General features: G+C 37.8%; 1 protein-coding gene across 1 annotated transcript; it reads right to left on the reverse strand.

Annotated features, from left to right (window-relative positions):
* Window positions 1-13,104: 13,104 nt before the first annotated feature.
* LOC133527783 (uncharacterized) lies at window positions 13,105-16,124 on the reverse strand. Its single transcript, XM_061864949.1, has 2 exons — window positions 15,241-16,124; window positions 13,105-13,827 (listed from the first exon to the last, which is right to left on the reverse strand). Exons 1-2 carry the CDS (start codon window positions 16,103-16,105, stop codon window positions 13,814-13,816), a joined length of 879 nt encoding a protein of 292 aa, XP_061720933.1. The 5' UTR covers window positions 16,106-16,124; the 3' UTR covers window positions 13,105-13,813.
* Between the last annotated feature and the right edge of the window lie 3,385 nt (window positions 16,125-19,509).

The raw sequence follows: 19,509 nt of genomic DNA on the forward strand, positions 1-19,509 counted from the left end.
CTGATAGGCCGATATCGTCCGGCGAACTGGTAATTAGTGGGCCACTTTAGACTGTATGTCGGCGGCTATGTAGGTTCGTAGGACTCGTTATTACCTAGAAGAAAACAATTTGACAACCGGTATGGCCTAGTGGGTAGTGACCCTGCCTACGAAGCCGATGGTCCTGGGTTCGAATCCCGGTAAGGGCATGATTTGTGTGATAAGTATATTAGTTGCTGAGTCATGGACGTTTTCTATGTATTTAAGTATTTGTATATTATATATATCATTGTCTAAGTACCCACTACACAAGCCTTCTTGAGCTCACCGTGGGACTTAGTCAATTTGTGTAAGAATGTCACTATAAAAAAAAGTGGATGTGAACATCAAGAAACTATCCGATGATTTGGAAATGATACATTCTCTTTAGATTTCATCATTCTAATTACTTTTAATACCAATAAAATATACCTGCGTTAAAACCTTATAGCATTTAACCAACTAGAGACGCTTTGTCTGTAATTTTCTGTACAAAACAGTGTGCTGATTTTTGGGGGAGAGGGGCACGTCAAATGTATGGCTATTTGTACAAATAACTATGGGCCAACACACAATTACACGATACGACGTCGCAACGTGGGACGATGTGACCTCGTGCCACGTTGCGACGTCGTGTAACGTTGCGGTGTCGTGCCGCGGCACGATACGACGTTGTGCTCCGGCACAATACGATGTAGTCTCACAGCACGATACGACGTCGTGTCACGTTGCAGCGCCGCGTCGTGGGACGATACGACGTCATGTCGTAGCATAATACGACGTTAAGTCTCGTTACCGCAAAAGGCGTAAAAGAGATGGTGGAGAGATTATTAAAATAATCGCACTTTCGCGTCATAGTTAAAGTCCAACGCGCACTCGAAGGAAATCCGAAACAAAAGAGGTTGAGTTCTAATAACGGCGTCTCATTAACAAACCGCGCCAAAACAGCTGAGTTTGTGCCAAGCCTAAAACTCATTTAAGAAATAAAAATGCCAGAGAATAAAATGATTGAAACAAGGTGGAAATACTTTTAGTTTAGTTCTATACTGTAAAAGACTAATAATATACTTACCTACTCATTACCAAAGTAAATATTTTTCACATTTCATTATGTAAATGTAAGATGAATGTTTGTTACTATTATTAGGTTTGCTTTTCTGAATATAGAGTAACAATTGTACACATACAGAGTATTTTCTTGATTTACCGATATACTGTGAGATAACTAATTGGCGTATGATATAATTAATTTAAATAGTTAATGATCATAAAACATATTAAAACATTTTTATTTCCTAAGCGAATCCCACATTGTCGCTTGCCATAAGGACGAGATTTGCTTGTATCGTTATACGAACAACCTGACGAGGCTTCCTTATGGCAAGCGACAAATTACGACGTTTTGCCGGCCGCGGTCAAATATGAAGTTGTACATATAAATACTTAACATTAATAAACTAATAAGCAATTTAGCATGATACGTCTGCTATGTTAATCTATGTTCGCAATCCGTGTGTCTTTGTGCGTGTCGCTCTCCTCGATTTGAACATAAGTTTGTCTCTTTCTTTAATGCTATAAACATTTACGGTTTACATCGTAGGTTTCCACGATACGTTGTCGCAACGTGCTACGACGTCGTATTGTGCTGTGAGACGACACCGAATCGTGCCACGGTACGACGCCGCAACGTTACACTTACGGCGTCGCGACGTGATACGACGTCGCATCGTCCCACGATACGACGTCGTATCGTGTAATTGTATGTTAGCCCTATGTCAGATGAACGTCATCGTCAGTCCATAGAATACATTTGACCATTGGCCGAGGTTTTCGACAGAGGGGTAAGCTCTTAAAGACGACTCCGGTTAGTTAAATGCTCTAAGATTTAACATTTATTCTCATAATCGTTAAATGCTTAATGTAATTATTGCATCCGATGAATGGAATCCTATTTTAGTCATAAGCATTTAAACTGATATACAGAGTGATTTGTTTAAAATGGGTTATAACGTAAATGTCCTACTGGATATTGTCCTAATAGTTGTCACCTAGTATAATTACAGGTACATACAAGATTACGAGTAACGACCTAATTCGAACAATGCTCATTAGATATCACACCGATCGATACTGATCTGTGAGTTTCAAAAGGGATATTTCTTCAAGATCGTATCAGTGTGACATCTTATGAGGACTACCGGTTCAAGGGCCATCTTGATAGTTAGCCTTGTGATTAATTCCTTTGTTTTTTGCTCATTAATATTGTTTAGCCAGGTGGTCCGATGAACTCCGGGAAATAGATAAAAAGTGGCCCAATATTGCGCAAAACAGGAAAAGATGGCAAGAGGAGCAGGCCTTTACCCGTTTCCTAACTAAATTATATAATTATAATAAAAAAAAATAGATTAAAGGAACTTTTTTCATTCTGATACATAAAGTTATGTTGTTTTTGGTTATGGAATAAATGGCGTTCTTATTTTATTTATTTATTATTTAATATTGTTGATGTAATCCGCAATAGGCTTTGTTAAACTTAATCACTAAATTCAACTAGGCTATAGTGCCACCCCGGACCGTAGCCGGTCCAAACGTCCCCATGTCACTAGCAACGTTGCCGTCTTGAGATGCCAAGGAGATTTGTTAGGTTACTGAGGGCCTACCGCGAACCACGTTCGACGTGCTGCCTCTCTGTTATACTTACGTACGAATTTATAAGTGCGACAGAGAGGCAACACGTCGAACGTGTTTCGCGGTAGGCCCTCTGCTCATAGGCCGCAAAAATATTTGACACGCGCTTATGGCTGTACAAATAAGATCCAGTCAGATATTTTTGCGGCCTTCGTTGTGTAACACATTATTGCAGGTGACTGTACGATCCGGAGCGAGGATCACCCTATCTCTAAGTCACCGACCTAATTCCTACACCAACTCCTAAGCCTCTTCACCCCAAGGTCCTGTGCAGTCTCCACCGCAACTGGTAGAAAATCTTACATTGGTTCAAATCTATCAATTATTTATTATTGTCCATTTCCTGTATTAGATTTACTAGGTTTATGATTAAAGCTTCCGGGGTTTCAAAAGTCAGTGACTCAAATTTTAATAAGCAATATGGTGCAATTATGGGCAAAGTACGGCCCGCGGGCCAGCTCCGGCCCGCGGTAGAATTTTATCCGGAATATGGATGGAATTTAATCCTTTCAAAATAATTTGTATATGACCCGCAAAATAATAAAAATGTTTTTTTGCTGAATGTCTGAAGCTTTCTGGCCGGCCATGAAAAAAGTTTGCTCACCACTGATCTAGTACATCAAACTTCTGTACGAAAGTACCTACTGTATGTTATTTTTTTTTTTTTTTCCATATATTAATTGTATTTCTTCATAGGATAAATGTAATGTAACGGACGACATACTTTCTTCATTACTTTGAATAAATCTCGTATCTCACACTGCTACTCAAAGTTGAAACGCAGTAACTTTATATGCGTCCCATACATAGTTACTACATTTTTCTTTTGACTGACAAAACAAGATACGAGTTTTTTTCAAAGTAGTGACGATTTTTTCATTGAATGCATCTTAGTTATAAGATGTCAATTGTGTTAACGTTTTTGTTTTTGCAAATTTAAAATATATTTTTTTTGTAATTGATCTTAAAATAATAGACTAACAATAATTTCCTCATAGGTGGCGGTATATTGTTCCAGCATTTCGTGGCAGAATATTTAAAACTGCCACGAAATGCGGCAGCACTGAGAATTATAGGGGTGTTTACTATATAGGAACGAGATTTAATTGCTAAAACTCGAATGGCCTATCGGTTAGATGCCGCCTCTCTTAAATGAAAGGCACACTAAACTTCTCAATTAATGGCATAACATCCCGTAAAATGATTAGCAATTACTAACCGAATATAAACTGCCTATATTCCGTTTATTTTACAAGGTGACCCGGCAGGTATGCTGTGCACTAGTGTTTTAATTTTAATGTTAGCACGCATTCCGTGCACGATGCTCACAGAACATGGTGGAGGAAGATAGTTCACTTGATCACTTAATAGTCACACAAACATGCTACCAAAGAGCTGCTGCCATGGACATTTCAATTTATTCAATATTGTATTGTCATGTACATAATAGGTGTTACATTAAATAAAGTCTGTTCATGACACCCTGTAAGGGCACACAATAGTCTTATTCTACTCTATTTTAGCCTAGTATTTAAAGCAACATTATAATAATTTTACTTATTAGTAATTAAATTGATTATTTTGAAATTAAGTTCATTTTAAAATAATATCTTTTTGTCTGGTACTAGTTCTAGTTGGAAAAAATTGCTACATATATACAAAGATGATAGAATGTACGTATGTACAACAGTAGGTAGGTACTTAATTTTTTTAATGTAGGTAATTTTATTGTATAATCAGCATGAGAAGTAGCGGATCAAACAACGCTTCAAACGTATAGTGTGGTATAGTCTACCATTCTGTAACAGCTTAACAAAAAGTACTTAATTGTTCTATAAATAGATATACTTTTGAACATGAGTTTTAGAGATTTATCTATATTTGGGAAAGTTATCCGGAATGGCAGATACATTTGGCTCGTTCTTTCATCCACTACTATTGATTCTAACTGTTCATATTGGAATTATAGCTACGAACCTACCTACCAGTCAAAGATATACGTCAAATAACATTTTATGTCAGCTTCGTTTTAAAATGAGACCGTAACTTCGATTGTATGGTGGTGGCTTGGTGTGTGTGACTCTTAATCAAATTTAACTTAATCAAATAAATTTATTAACACATAGAAGATAGGAAGGGCATTAAAATTAAAAATATATTATTATTCGCAACGCATAAAGTATTATATACTTTGCATTGCGGGTTTGGGTAATGTCAAAGTAAGACAAAGTAAGAAGTTTTTTTTTTAATTCTATATACGCAGGATGCGATAGCATTTCAATAGAGGTGCAAAACCAAAATAAAAATTGTTATAAAAGGGCGCAGGTATATCGTGCACGACCATATTCATATCAAGGGACATCTGTTAACTAGTTTCACTGTATGCTAAAACATAATACATAAATAATAATTTAATTGTAATGCAAAAACACATTTTAGCTACTAGCTATATTATACGGAATAACACATAACAGAACCCGATGTTTGTAGTATTATTATTATTATTTTTTTATTATTTATTTGATACACTAGCAGCTCTTGGAGCTGATGCGTGTATATCGCAGCACTTGTGTTTATTTAGCACTTTTTAATGTTCTAAAATGTGTATCTAGTCTATTTTTGAAAGAGTTCACTGACGGTGCACTAACAACAGTTTCTGGTAGAGAGTTCCACACATTTACTACACGATTTGGCAAGAAGTGTTTCCTAGGGTTGCTAGCACATGGAGGTTTGACTAGTTTTTTAGAGTGTCCTCTTAACCTTACATTCTGGCTTGATATGTATAAGTCTTTAATATTTGGAACATTGTAGTGTCCAGACAAGACTTTGTATGTCTCAATAAGATCGCCTCGCTTCCTTCTGTCCTCCAATGTTGTAAGACCTAATTCCTGAAGCCGTTCTTCATATGTCTTGTTTTTCAGTGAAGCAACCATTTTAGTTGCTCTTCGCTGTACTTTTTCCAGCAAATGCTTATGCTTGCTCTGTCTGTTTTAAGCTGTACCAAAAAGATCCCCCGTGAGAATGAATGATGAAACATTAAAATTAACACGGATTGGGCGAGCCTCCGAGGCTCAAACTGTACGTGTCGAAATTGCCGATACAACGGAATTCCTTGAAGCCATACCTTCATTAGGTTAGTTCAGGTTAGCAATGTGCAAGATGCAGAACGTTCTCAAAAATGTTGGAACATTCTCGGAAGTTTCTGGAAACTCACACGACAATTTAAAGCACCCTTCCATCCAGAAAGATTCTATTTGGAATTGAATAAGAAGTATTCATAATAATAATAATTCAGCCTATATACGTCCCACTGCTGGGCACAGGCCTCCTCTCATGTGCGAGAGGGCTCGGGCTATAGTCCCCACGCTAGCCCAATGCGGATTGGGGACTTCACATACACCTTTGAATTTCTTCTCAGATGTATGCAGGTTTCCTCACGATGTTTTCCTTCACCGAAAAGCTAGTGGTAAATATCAAATGATATTTCGTACATAAGTTCCGAAAAACTCATTGGTACGAGCCAGGATTTGAACCCGCGACCTCCGGATTGAAAGTCGGACGTCATATCCACTATCCACCACCGCTTTTCATATTATTTGTATATCACATATTAAGTACCTAAGTAAATACTCCTTATTGTACAAATAAATATACATTTTACATGTTAAACTACAAAGACATTTTAAAGGGAAATAGAACTAGGTAACCTAATTAATTAGACAGACAGAAAGAATATCTAATAAAATGACATTTTTTCAATGATTGCTTAAGTTTCTGAGAACGTTCCCTATAGAAATTTAACAACTTTGGAATCATCTCCCTGTTACACTAGATCAGTAGGGCTAAGATGGTCAGCTCTTTATCATTTGTCACCATACCTGTCACGTTCTAACAAGTATGTAAGCGCGAAAGTGACGGGCACAGTGACAAGTGATAAAAATGGTAGACTAAAGTTGGTTAAAAAGCGTTGCGCGTTGGTGGCCTAGACTAAAGCTGTTTTCGCGAGTAGGTAGACCGAAGCGAGTCGGACCACAGGGTGAATCGGATCATGATAAAAAAATCCGTTGATATTTGATATATTGCATTGATAGGAGTGCACTAAAATTGCGCTGTACATGTCTTCTGAACCCCTAGTGTACATTTATTGGAAAGCGTGACGTGACGTACGCGTTTGCGTTAAGTCTAATTTTGTATGGGATTATGAGTTTCCAAAACGTCCCGCTTGGCGCGCTGTTTCTAAATCCCGTATAAAATGAGACTTAACGCAAACACGTACGTCACGTCACGCTATCGAATAAATTTACACTAGGGGTTCTGTTAGCCTGCGACTATTGACATAGGACGGGACTTACGGGCACTAAGAATAATGCTAGTTCAGTGGTGTCACTCACGAATTCGAGCCAATCGTGCAATCCTAACGCAACTAGTTGCGACCAATCAAGCGCGTGAAGCGAACTCATCAACCAATCGCGTTGTGGCGTTAGACTGCAAAATTGCCTCGAATTCGTGTACTGGCCCCATTCTTATTGCCCGCAAGGGACGTCCTTAGATAAATGTGAATGCCTGCGACGACGATTATAAGCAATATTTTCAATAACAATTATTTTAGTCTGTCCCGATTCGCCCTGTGATCCGATTCACCTCGGTCTAATACAAGGATTTAATTGCCTTAAAATAACCTTTTCACAGTGATTAATATTGCTTATTTTTCATTTAAATTGCAATTACTAATAGTGAATCATAATTGACCGCCGTAAGCAAGGATGCGACCAAGGGAATCCGCCAAATCTAGTTCAATCAAAGTTCAAATGGTCTAATTACCCAATTACGCGAAATTAATGAAAAAAAAAACACGAAAAACACGAAACGAAATAAACTTGAGAAAAAATGGCGGAAGTACTCGTGTATAGTAAAACAGAGAGACGTATGACGTAATGAAAAGCTTGTGCAAAAATTCTTTTTCACCACACCAACTGGTAAAGGTCCACTTGATTGTTCAAAAACTAATGAGAAATTCGCATTTTATCCACATGTGGGGCCAAGTAATCAAATGAAAATTTTGAGTTATTTCCTTATGTTAGCTGGTAGGATTGACTTTCAAATGATGAATTTTAATTTTATATTTTAATTATGTTTATTTGGATTTGATTTTTTTGGTAATAATAATAATAATGAGCGGCCGTTTTCGGGGACCCATATTGTGAGTTGGCGACGAGTCACCACCTGTCCATTTTTTCGTGTTTTTTAACATATGAACAGGGTAGGTGCCATAGTCACCTCCATAGTCGGTTACCAGTCCACTAGCAACTAAACCCAATAGCCCGGTTTCTTTTTGTACCTTTTTCTTACAATAGTCCTACACTAACCGGGGCTTGTCCTTGGGTGCACTGCTATAGTGTGAACAGGGATAATCGTCGGTTGGTGTCACTTTACTTTTAGAGTAAATTGTCTTATTACAAGGGGCCTCTACGTGTTGGCTTCGGCCCCACGCACGCCTTCCAAATGCCCGGGACCCCATGGTCCCGAGAATTTGTAAGAGACATACAAATAATAATAATATTTAATTTTAAAGCCGTTTATATCAATAAAAATCACATTACATAATATTAAACCTAACTACTAATCTTAAATAAAAAAAAAGAGTTGGTGAGTTAAGGAGTTTTGTATTAAAGGTAAAGGTCAACTAAGAGCTCAACGAGGGGGGGCGGGGTTACGGTCGTCAACGCGCATGTAACTCCTCTGGAGTTGCAGGCGTACATAGGCTACGGAGACTGCTTACCATCAGGCGGGCCGTATGCTTGTTTGCCACCGACGTAGTATAAAAAAAAGGTATTTCAAGTTATTACATAGTATTTTCCTCGTGTTGGTGTGGTGAAATTTTTGTGTTTCTCTCGGAAGGTTTGCCCCCTTGTAAAACAAAATAAATAAGTATTGTATGTCCGGCTGTTCCTCTACAGGTCTCATTTCTAACCAAATTCTCGTTAAATGTTTTCACATGATTATTAAATTCAAATATAAGGCATTCCCTAAATTGTATTGATGACAATAAATAATTTCTATTTCTATTTACCCCTAAAGCTCATTTCGTGAGTACAGAAGGTCTAGTCAAAATCACAAACATTTGCAGGAAACGAAACGAAACGCTATCATTCTCTCTATCACTTTTCCATATTATTGCGATAGATACAGATTGGCTAGCCCCCCAGGACTTTAGGATTTTAAAATTATAAGCTCTTCACAGTGATTAATATTACTTATTTTTTATTAAAATCGCAATTACTAATAGTGAATTATAATTGACCGCCGTAAGCAAGGATGCGACCAAGGAAATCCGCCAAATCTAGTTCAATCAAAGTTCAAATGGTCTAGTTACCCAATTAGGCGAAATTGATGGTAAAAAATGCACGAATAGTAAGAAATAAAGTTAAGAAATGGCGGTTGTTTATAGTAAAAACTAGAGACATACGACGCATTGGAAATGTCTGGAGTTTTGTGGAGGTCAAGTGCTACCAAAAAGCTGTGATTACTGTGCGCCGACGCAAGTGTTGAGTCAGGCGTTCGATGAAATGGCTATTTTTAAGGCATGGCAGTCAAACAGTGACTTTTTTGATATAGGAGGAAAACGAGCAGGAGCACACAGTTAGAATCGCCCAAGAACACCTACAACATCAGAAGGCTTCCGGACTTCAAGATAGGCGGACTTTTCTTGAAGGTTTAAGGGCGGATTCGTACTACGTCCGATCCGAATCCGATCCGAACCCGTGAAAATATGGTCCGTAGTAGCCGTAGAACTATTTCTATGGTAAGTTACGCACTAGATCCGATCTCCGCCATCCGATTTATTTCGGATCTAGTGCGTAACTTACCATAGAAATAGTTCTACGGCTACTACGGACCATATTTTCACGGGTTCGGATCGGACGTAGTGCGCGGATTCGCAGGGTCTCCAGCAAGATTGATTCTCCATAAAAACGTAATAGTTCATCATTGGCCACAGCATCTGGACAGATGATTGTTGCAGCGACAGGTTATTAAGAAGAAGAAGAAGAGGTCCGTGCGCCGTCGGAGATCGGAGGTGCGGCACATCTTTTCCTGTGACTGTAAAGCGGAGCCCAAACGTCACGCCCAAGCTGTAATGTCAAATACTATAGTTAAAAAAATACAGCGAATTGAAGATTTTCATACAAAACTTGTTTTAGCTCTATTTCATTTGTTTTATAAGGTGGAGCTATACAAACTAATTTCAGCCCTAGATATACCTCATGTCATTGTATGTGCAAAGTTTTTATCAAGGGAAATTAAATGTTAAAGGAAATATGAAAAAAAAATCACCCCTTCCGGCAGGACTTGAACCTGCGACCTCTGCAATCCGTGCATCGCTCTTAACCAACTGATCTACGGAAGTCTACCAGAAGTGCGCGGATTGCAGAGGTCGCACGTTCAAGTCCTGCCGGAAGAGGTGAATTTTCCATTTTTCCATAAAATTTGTAGCTAAGAAATCGGAAGGGAGTCCGTAAAACATGTAGTTTTAAATAATCCTTTTACTTAGAACTTTTATGGGTGGAACCTGAAATAAAATGAAATAATTTTATAACTATGCCATGATAAATCCATATCTATAGGTATTAAATAATTATTGGAACGAAATTATTTATTACACGATTTGGCGCCCCAGGCGTTAGGCGAAAAAAAAAGTGTAAGAATGTATATGTATTTCTTTGAATCATGGCTTGAGTATGCTTAAATAATAATATGCCGTATTTATTGACTACTTCTCAAAAATGATTATTGATATCTTTAACGGTTGCATACAATTTTTTAATAACATATCGAGCATGACCGTGGGGCGTGACGAAGTCTGATCAAGCACTCGATTGTTCGTAAATATCTATACCTTTTAGTACTTATTCAGTAATGATTTCATTCTTATATCACTTATTGATAATTTTAAAGTGACCTGTCTGTGTGTCTGCGTAACTTACACACACATATGCCAGTGCGAGCGAGGTGCATAGAAAGTAAGTTACGTTACGCAGATGCTAGCGAATATGCCAGTGTCAAACTCGTGGTAAGGCTAAAAGATAATTCTGATTATAATAACAGATTATGAATATGGCCTGAATTTGTTGTTGGTTGGTGAAATGTCACATTTGACACTGACAGATCATATTCATAACCTATATATGTCGTTTTTAGGGTTATAAGAAATACTTAACTAGCCGACTTGGATAACTTAACTCGTACAAGTAACTATGGTGCATTCCCAGCGCTTACCTAGCGCATGTGAGTTTACGCCATCAAGTATCTGTGTGACTTCCAATTAAGCGCGGTTAGTAGGAATTGTGAGTCGCGTTATATTGGTTTTCCAATTATGCGTCCGTCAGCGGGGCAATGGGAACTCGTTGCCTGACAAATGTCGGCGAGCTACGAACTACGAACCAGTTAGCATGGAGAAGTCAATTGGTTATTATAACGCAAGTCACAGAGTATTTGTTATAAATAATATAACAAGTTACAATTATTTACGGTATTTCGTTTATATATCATTTCATTTTTATATATATATTTTTTTCATTTATAGTAGTTGTAACTTTCTTATTTATAGTATAGTTATTTTGTTGATGTATATTATTTTTATGTAATTTTATGGATAAAATAATAAGTAGGGAAATAAAGTTTTTGCATTTATCATTTTAGTTTATTGTTATTTATGTTTATTTTAGTATATTGTTTAATAGTATCGTTTGAATTAGTATTGTTTACATATGAATATTAACGTTTGTAAGACATATAGGATTAGGGAATGCTAACCGGTTAACCGGTTAACCGGTTACCCGGTAATTTGCCCTATATTACAGTCGGTAAAATACCGGTAATTTCCAGCCGTAACCGGGAATTTACCGAACGTTGTATAGGCAAATAAAAATGTAAAAACCTGTTGAATTAGCCCATCTATGTCTTCGTACTTACAAAAAAAAAACAATTACTACGGTTTACGATTACGAAGAGACACTTAAAATACTTACTTTTCTGCATCTTATGATCTCGTCAGAGTAGGAACTATTTAGGGAGCAATGTTTTGTGACAAATGAGTGGTCGCTAATCCCTCACCCTTTCCCTTCTCGCCATCCCTACCCGACCCGCCTTACTATGTTCAGTGTCCTTTGTTTTAGTCTGTAGTGTCCGACAAGTGCAGAATGCGAAAGAACATTTTCTACCGCTGGTTACTTGTGTTCAAGATATCGTTCACGAATGTCTAAGCAACGTTCTAATTAATCGCCTAGATATTTAACAAACGCAATTATTTTATATATAATTAACAGAATGATCTGATGATGACATGTTCCTGATTCCAACTCCTATCTTAAGAGCCCGGTAACGATTTTATAGCAAAAATTTTAAATTGATAGATTTAGTCGTTGGAATTGTACACCTTTTGTTACGTAATATCTAAATAACAAGTATTGGTTTCTATTAGCACGTTTTTTCATCTTGCCTTTTAATAATGAGGTCGCAAGCGTGCGTCCCCGGTAATAGGTGACGAGAAGGGATAGTTTTTAAAAATTCATATAAATTATGGTAGTAAATTATACAAAATGATGTATAAGAACAGTTTCAGCAAATGTTGTAGATTGTTTAAGTATCAAAATTACGTTGAAATTAAGTCCATTTTCAGAGAAATTGTCACTTATTTTGAAGTAATTTCTGGAGAAAATTGATTTCGTCTAACTTTCATTTACACTACTTCAAATTTATAGTAACAAAAATGTAGTTTATTAAAGTTGAAGTACAGGATATGTATAATACAAAATTACCATTTTTAGCAGTCCAAACTTAACGAAATTTACAAATAATCTAATCTAATAATAATCTATCAATTTGACATTTTTGCGACTAAAATCGATAACGGCCTCTTAAAGTGCAATTTTAAAGTAACTAGTGTTAAAATGATATGAAACTAATCTTGCTGTTAAATTTTTTTTTCTTACTTTACTAGATTTTAATGAATGTTGATTACGGTTTTAGTTACTTTAATAACAATATTATATCGATAGATGTGTAAATGCAAACGTATATGACATTTAAATGACGACTGTCACTCTTTAGTTATAATTTTTGTTACCCTTTGATTACTGCGATTTTTAAAGAATTAAAAAAGTTTGATGTTGCTTATTTAATGTACAAGTTCATTTCGCTTTGAAATGATACATGTTTGATTTTTTATTTAATATGATTAGTAAATATATCTTGTTTAATGTTTATGGTTTATTTTCATTATTTTGTTTTGTCGATGTTTCTATAACGTGCTGTTGATTACTTTTAAAGGTTACTGACGAAAATAATGCAAAATTGTTAGTGGGGGGTGCGGGGGCGGGGCAATAAAATGAAAGACGTGCGTCTCGCGTAGTTGTATCTATTCGACTAACTCGCATGCGGTCGTAGCCGCACTCTTAATACTAACATCCCTCCACCCTTAGCCTAAAAATATTGTTTATAATTAACAACGTTTCGTTTTCTCCGTGGGGGAGGTAGCTCAGCTAATGGAGACGAAATAGGTGACTCAAACTGATCGGCGTCTTCTCCGGCCGATTCTTGCGTTGGTCCTCCCTGGTAAGTCTCAGTTTGCTCAGAGCGTGGGGGCACAGTCCCTTCGCCCGCACTGGTTCCGATTTGCTGCTCCGTGTGATGCGTAAACCTGTCGCTGCCTTGTTCCATTGGAGTCGCATCTGTCATAGGAGTGGATACCTGTTCCTCCTCAGCAGGTACCACTGTTACCGGCGCATCAGCGTGCTGAGTTGGAGTCACGTCGTTCCGTTGTACTAGTGGCAAAATAATTGCAGGCATTTCTGATGTGGTCTGGTCCATTTTAGAGGTACTTGGTTGAGTCGCCAAATCACGTGATACTTCCTCCCCTTTTAGTTTTAACAGTTGATTGGCATGTCTTTTAATAATGCTGTGAGAGTCACATAACTTGACCGTGTACAAGCTTTTACCCATCTGATCTATTATAGTTCCCTTTGCCCAATAGTTTTTTTGTGCACTGTACATTTTAACTAAAACTATATCGTTCACTTTAAAGTTAACAACTCGTTTACCGCCGTAGTATTTACACTGCGAAAACTGGTTCTCTCTTACAACGCATTCGAGTGCTGCGTCAGCTGTTACTGGGCAATGCATAGCTAGTGTGTCTAATCTACTTCTTAACTTGTGGCCAAAAATGACCTCTGCTGGTGACTTGCCGGTTGTGCTATGCACTGAATTTCTGTATCGCATCAGAAATTCGTGCATTTTGCAAGTGAATGATTTCGGATTAATCCCAGACAAAATGAATGATTTCAGCGCTTTTTTTATTATTTTGACATAAGCCTCAACCTGTCCGTTGCTACTCGGATTATACGTTGGAGAAGTTAAATGAGTGATTCCGTTCCTCAAACAAAAATCCTCAAATTCCGCTGAGATAAAAGAAGTACCATTGTCAGTACATATGGTGTGAAACAACCCAAACCTTGACATTATCTCACATATCTTTTCTATAACTACTTTAGACCCATATCCGTTTGAAACATCAAAACATTCAGGCCATTTTGAATATGCATCAATAACAATTAAATACATTCTATTATTTAAAGGCCCTAAAAAATCTAAATGTACTCGATGGAATGCGCGCGGCGGAAACGGCCAGGGTGTGAGAGGGGCGCGTGGGGGCGAAGGTCGTAAAGAAGTACATATTTCGCACGAAGCAACAAACTTATCTATATCTGCAGACATGCCCGGCCACCAAAACCGGCTCCGAGCCTCTGCTCTCATTTTATTAGACCCTAAGTGACCAATATGTAGTTCCGTTAGGATTTTGTTACGACATATAGTAGGAATCACGACCTTATGACCCCTAATTACGCATGACTTTTCAACTGCCAATTCGTTTTAAAACGGGCACTACAGGGCTTGCGTAGTCAGAAAATGGCACTGGTACTAAGATCCCTAGATCAACTAATCTATCTATCTCGGTTTCGACCTTTGGCCTTAATGCAAACGGCACAGGTCGTGATCTAAAAAATACTGGTTTGGCCTCTGGTTTTAAATGCAAATCGACGTAAACATTTTTACAGCAACCTAAACCATCTGTGAATAGTTTCGGGTACATACGTTCTGCTTTTTCAATTATGTTTTCTACCTCACATTTTTTTACTCTCACCATTTCCAAATTAAATTTCGCGATAAAATTTCTACCTAACAGAGATGGGCCGTTATCTCGTGCTACGAAAACCTGTAATGTAGCTGTCTCACCGTCATACGTAAAGGGCAGGTTGAGGGTACCTAGGATCGGAATGTTGCTATCATTATAACTAATTAGAACTGTGTGGTTCGGGCGTAACGGTATGTTACTGAAATGTGAGGCATACATTTTGTCTGGCATAATTGTAACCGCCGAACCTGTGTCCAGCTCAAAAGTTAGGTCATACTCCGCAACCTGGACCGTCACCATCATCGGTTCACCACGTGAAGAACGAATATTATACACAACAAGCTTACCATCATCGCCAGTATCAGCATCAACATCACCATATTCACCATCGATATAATTCTGACGAAACACTTTCTTGCCTGGACACACACGCCGTAGGTGACCTTTTAAACCGCATTTACCGCACTTATAACGAGAAAACTTGCATGTAGCCGCCTCATGTCCTTCATAACCGCAAGCCGCGCAAACCACTTGTGGTTTTTGTGTTATGCTGCCGCTACCGAAGCTGCCTCCTGCGCCGCCGGGCCTCGCGCTACGTGGGACCGACGCCATCTTGTACACTGGCATGTCGGGACATGGCAGCGTGCTCGACGCCGCTGGCGACGCTTGTGCAGCGCCCTGCCGAGCACACTGAATCCTCTCCGCTACTTCCAATGCCTTGCTGATGGTCAATTTCTCCATATCCATGGTGAAGAGCTTATCTCGCTCGTGCCCCGGCGTCATACCGAGTACAAAGCGATCTCGAAGAGTTTCATCTAAAGTCGTGGCAGAAAAGCCGCAGTCGACCGCTAATCCACGAATGCGTGCTACCCATTCTGCCATACTTTCTGTAGGTTTTTGAGTCGACGAGTAGAATCTGTTGCGCTCCGCAAACCCGCACTTTGCCGATTTTAAATGATTATCAAGAAGTTTCACAAGGTCATCATACTCTAGGGTTCCCACGACTTTGGGTAATGCTAAATCCCTCAGCAGTTTATAAGAACCCTCGGTAAGACTGCTCAACAAGATAGCCCGACGCTTACACTTGGCCTTGTCAGCCGTGGCGTCTATATCGTTGGCCACAAACCATTGTTCCAAACGTTCTTTAAACACTAACCAATCTTGCACTTCATGATTAAACATGGTTAACGCTCCTATTGATACTTTAGCCATGATCACTGTTTTATTTTTGCACGCGTGGGTTCGTATCCCATCCTCGTCGCCACTGTTAGTGGGGGGTGCGGGGGCGGGGCAATAAAATGAAAGACGTGCGTCTCGCGTAGTTGTATCTATTCGACTAACTCGCATGCGGTCGTAGCCGCACTCTTAATACTAACAAAAATCAATGTTATTTATTTCATAAACGCATAACCGGTAATTTACCGGTTAACCGGTTAGTGGGACCTCGCGTCGGTAAATTACCGGTAATGAAAAACGCCCGGTTATTGCATTCCCTATATAGGATACATGTAGTAATATAGTATATATATTGAATATGAAATTACATGCGTGATTTTTTTCTGATATTATTATTTTAAAGTATAATACTTAAAAATAATATTTATTTGGATTAATTGAAAATGTATTTGATTATATGGGTTCCGTAATACTCTTGTATTCTTATAGTTTCGCCATGTCCGTCTGTCTGTCCGTCCGCGGCTTTGCTCCGTGATCGTTAGTGCTAGAAAGCGAGAATTTACCACGAATATATAAAACGGTTACGCCGACGAAGTCGTAAAATAAAAAATTAAAAAAAGAAATCTTTGGGTGCTCCTTTACACGAAAAGTGGGGATGAATTTTTTTCGCTTTTTTTTTTTTTTTGTTTTGTGGGGTGTCGTTGGATAGGTCTTTCAAAACGAATATGAACCCTTTTTGATAAATGAAATACATATTTTCGGAAATAGTTGCTCTGAAATATAATGTGTCCACCATGGGTCCAAAACTTGTATATCTATAAGAAACAACACTTATGGACAACTGAACTGAAACCTGTTTAGCTTTAAAGTACAGTTAGGTCGTGAGATAAAGAACGGAGACTTTAACGTAGTTAAGTAGATTTAGTTAAGATTTTCAGTTTAAAAAAAGGAAAATAAAGCAGGTACAGTTTGTATGTATCGGAAAATGAAAAAAAAGTGAAAAAATCGTGAAAGTAACGCTTCATAAAAACTTTCAAGTAAAACTATAGCGGACCTGGCCGCGTAGCCAATGTGCAAATCGCTTACGCTCCGTAGCGATCGAAACGCAGCTGTCACTGTCGCACTAATATGGAAGAGTGATAGAGAGACACTAAGCGTTTCGTTGTCGAAGCGATAGCGATTGTAACCTTGGCTAGACCGGCTGATCGGTTTAATCGTTTTTGAGTTTTTGCAAAAATTACATTTTGACGGACGGGTAACTAAACCCTACACTAACATTGGCGAGATATGCTCTTGGCCGATTTTTTTTAAATTGAAATCACAAGTACTGAACAAATATATCTAAAATTAACTTTTGATTCTCTTAACTTTGCGATGTCTACAGAAAAGACGCGAACGAGTTAAGCATATTAATACAATGTTAATAATTAATCTGAAATATTATTTTGATTATTTTGATCCTATTTAATGTTATACTTAGTGAGACTATACTCCAAATTTTGCATACACAGTGGCTATACTAATCAGGGTATATTGAACTAAAATATGATTTTTTAGCCTTTTAAACTGTCCCACTGTTGGGCTCTCCTCTTTCCCGCCATTTGGTCCTGTCCAATGCACATTCCCTCCACTCTATAGAATGTATCGAGGTCGTCCCGCCATCTCCGTTCGGGTCTTCCTCTGCCCCGATCTATCTTAAGATAATGAAAATCAGTAGAGACATCTCCTGTCCACACTGTGGTAAGGTACCACTACCACTACCTTACACTTACTAGCAGGTTGTATTATGTATGCGGCACCGCGATATAATACATTCGGTAGAGACACACTGAAAGAAAACGAGCTAAAGGACGTCCTTCTGTTCGTAAAGGTGTCCTTCTGTTCTGCAGGAAAACAAGAAGATTTGAGGAGAATAGGGACAGTAACCTGCAGCTCCAACTTCAGGGAATTGGGCTGACTGAACGCAACAAGTGATCGACCGCTTGCTTCCTGCCGGGCTTCCCTACACTACATCTACATCTGAGGGATACATACATTCTTTCTGTGCGATCCATTCCGTGGCTAATTTGGCCCAGCGTTCTGGGTGCATTCACCAGATGTGCCCTGTCCAGTCTCATTTCATGTTAGCGGCCTTCATGCCCACATACACAATGGCAGTTTTGGAAGTTATTGTAAATATATAAATACATGCAAATACAATTGTAAAATATACTCTAAAGTACTTATATGCTAAAACTGATTATTCTAAGGTTAGGTATGTATGGGAGTTATGCATTTTAAAATTAAGGGGTACGTACATGTCATTCAATAGGATTAAGTTAAAATAATAATCAATCATGATGTTGTGAGGAGTAATTAGTCAAGTGAATTCGCGAAATATTCATTAATTGTGTAATACGGCCTATTAATAAAGAAGTCTTTTACTTTTTTGTTAAATAATCTAAAATCTTTACAATCCTTAATGTCTTGGTTTAACTTATTAAATATTTTGATTGCCGTGTTATTAAAACTATTATCAAAGTGGCCATAACTTGATTTTGTACGTGCTAGTTTGTTTTTGTTTCTCAGATTGAAATCATGACAATCACTAGATGTGGGATACTTATTCCTATGTAGGTAAACATAAACACATATGCGATAGAGATACACTGAGGTGATATTATTGCAGGTGACTAAATAAACACGTTGTATATTCACCCTATATTATATGATTTATATATATCGTTGTCTAAGTACCCCCAATACAGGCCTAATTAAGCTTGCTGTAGGACTTAGTCAATTTGTGTAATAACTAATAATGTCCTATGATTATTTATTTATGTACAAATACAATAAAATATGTAGGATGTTACAAGTACAAAGTACAACCTACATTTTGCAGCATTAAGCCATACAAATTACGGTTCATGATAAGTAAAATGACGTCAATAAGATGACATAGCTTGAATATTGGCAACGTTACGATAATAATATGCAAAATAATTGATTTCAATAGGTCAGGCCTCCGTTAATCCAAATGTATTTAATTATACGCCTTCCGTATTAAATACTGTAATTAAAATTAACATGTTTGGTTTCAGTAATTATACCAAAGGTACCTTAAAATAATTATTAAGTATGATACTTAAGCTCTGGTTTCCTTGTGTAGTGTGCCGTCTCCATATAAAATAATACGGCTAAATATGGATGACTAGTATATTGTATGGACGCTATAAAAGATAACAATATTTATTTGTTTAAAACTTATGCTAATTGTTGTATTACAATGGTAAATATATAATTTATACATTCGTAGATTCAACTTAAAAGAAGTAAAGTTAAAAACTTTAGTTTCGGAACAGATGTGTATTTTCTGTTGGTAATGGAAATTTGATAACAATCTTCTTCCTCCTTGACCTTTTCACTCATTAGGTGTTTTACTGTCTCTTCCTCTTTGCCAC

This window comes from Cydia pomonella, chromosome 18 (assembly GCF_033807575.1).
Source record: "Cydia pomonella isolate Wapato2018A chromosome 18, ilCydPomo1, whole genome shotgun sequence".
In the NCBI taxonomy this organism is placed as follows: Eukaryota; Metazoa; Arthropoda; class Insecta; order Lepidoptera; family Tortricidae; genus Cydia; species Cydia pomonella.

Coding starts and splice junctions, on each gene's coding strand:
- LOC133527783 (XM_061864949.1), bottom strand. CDS start 16,105: ATGGCTAAAGTATCAATAGGAGCGTTAACCATGTTTAATCATGAAGTG.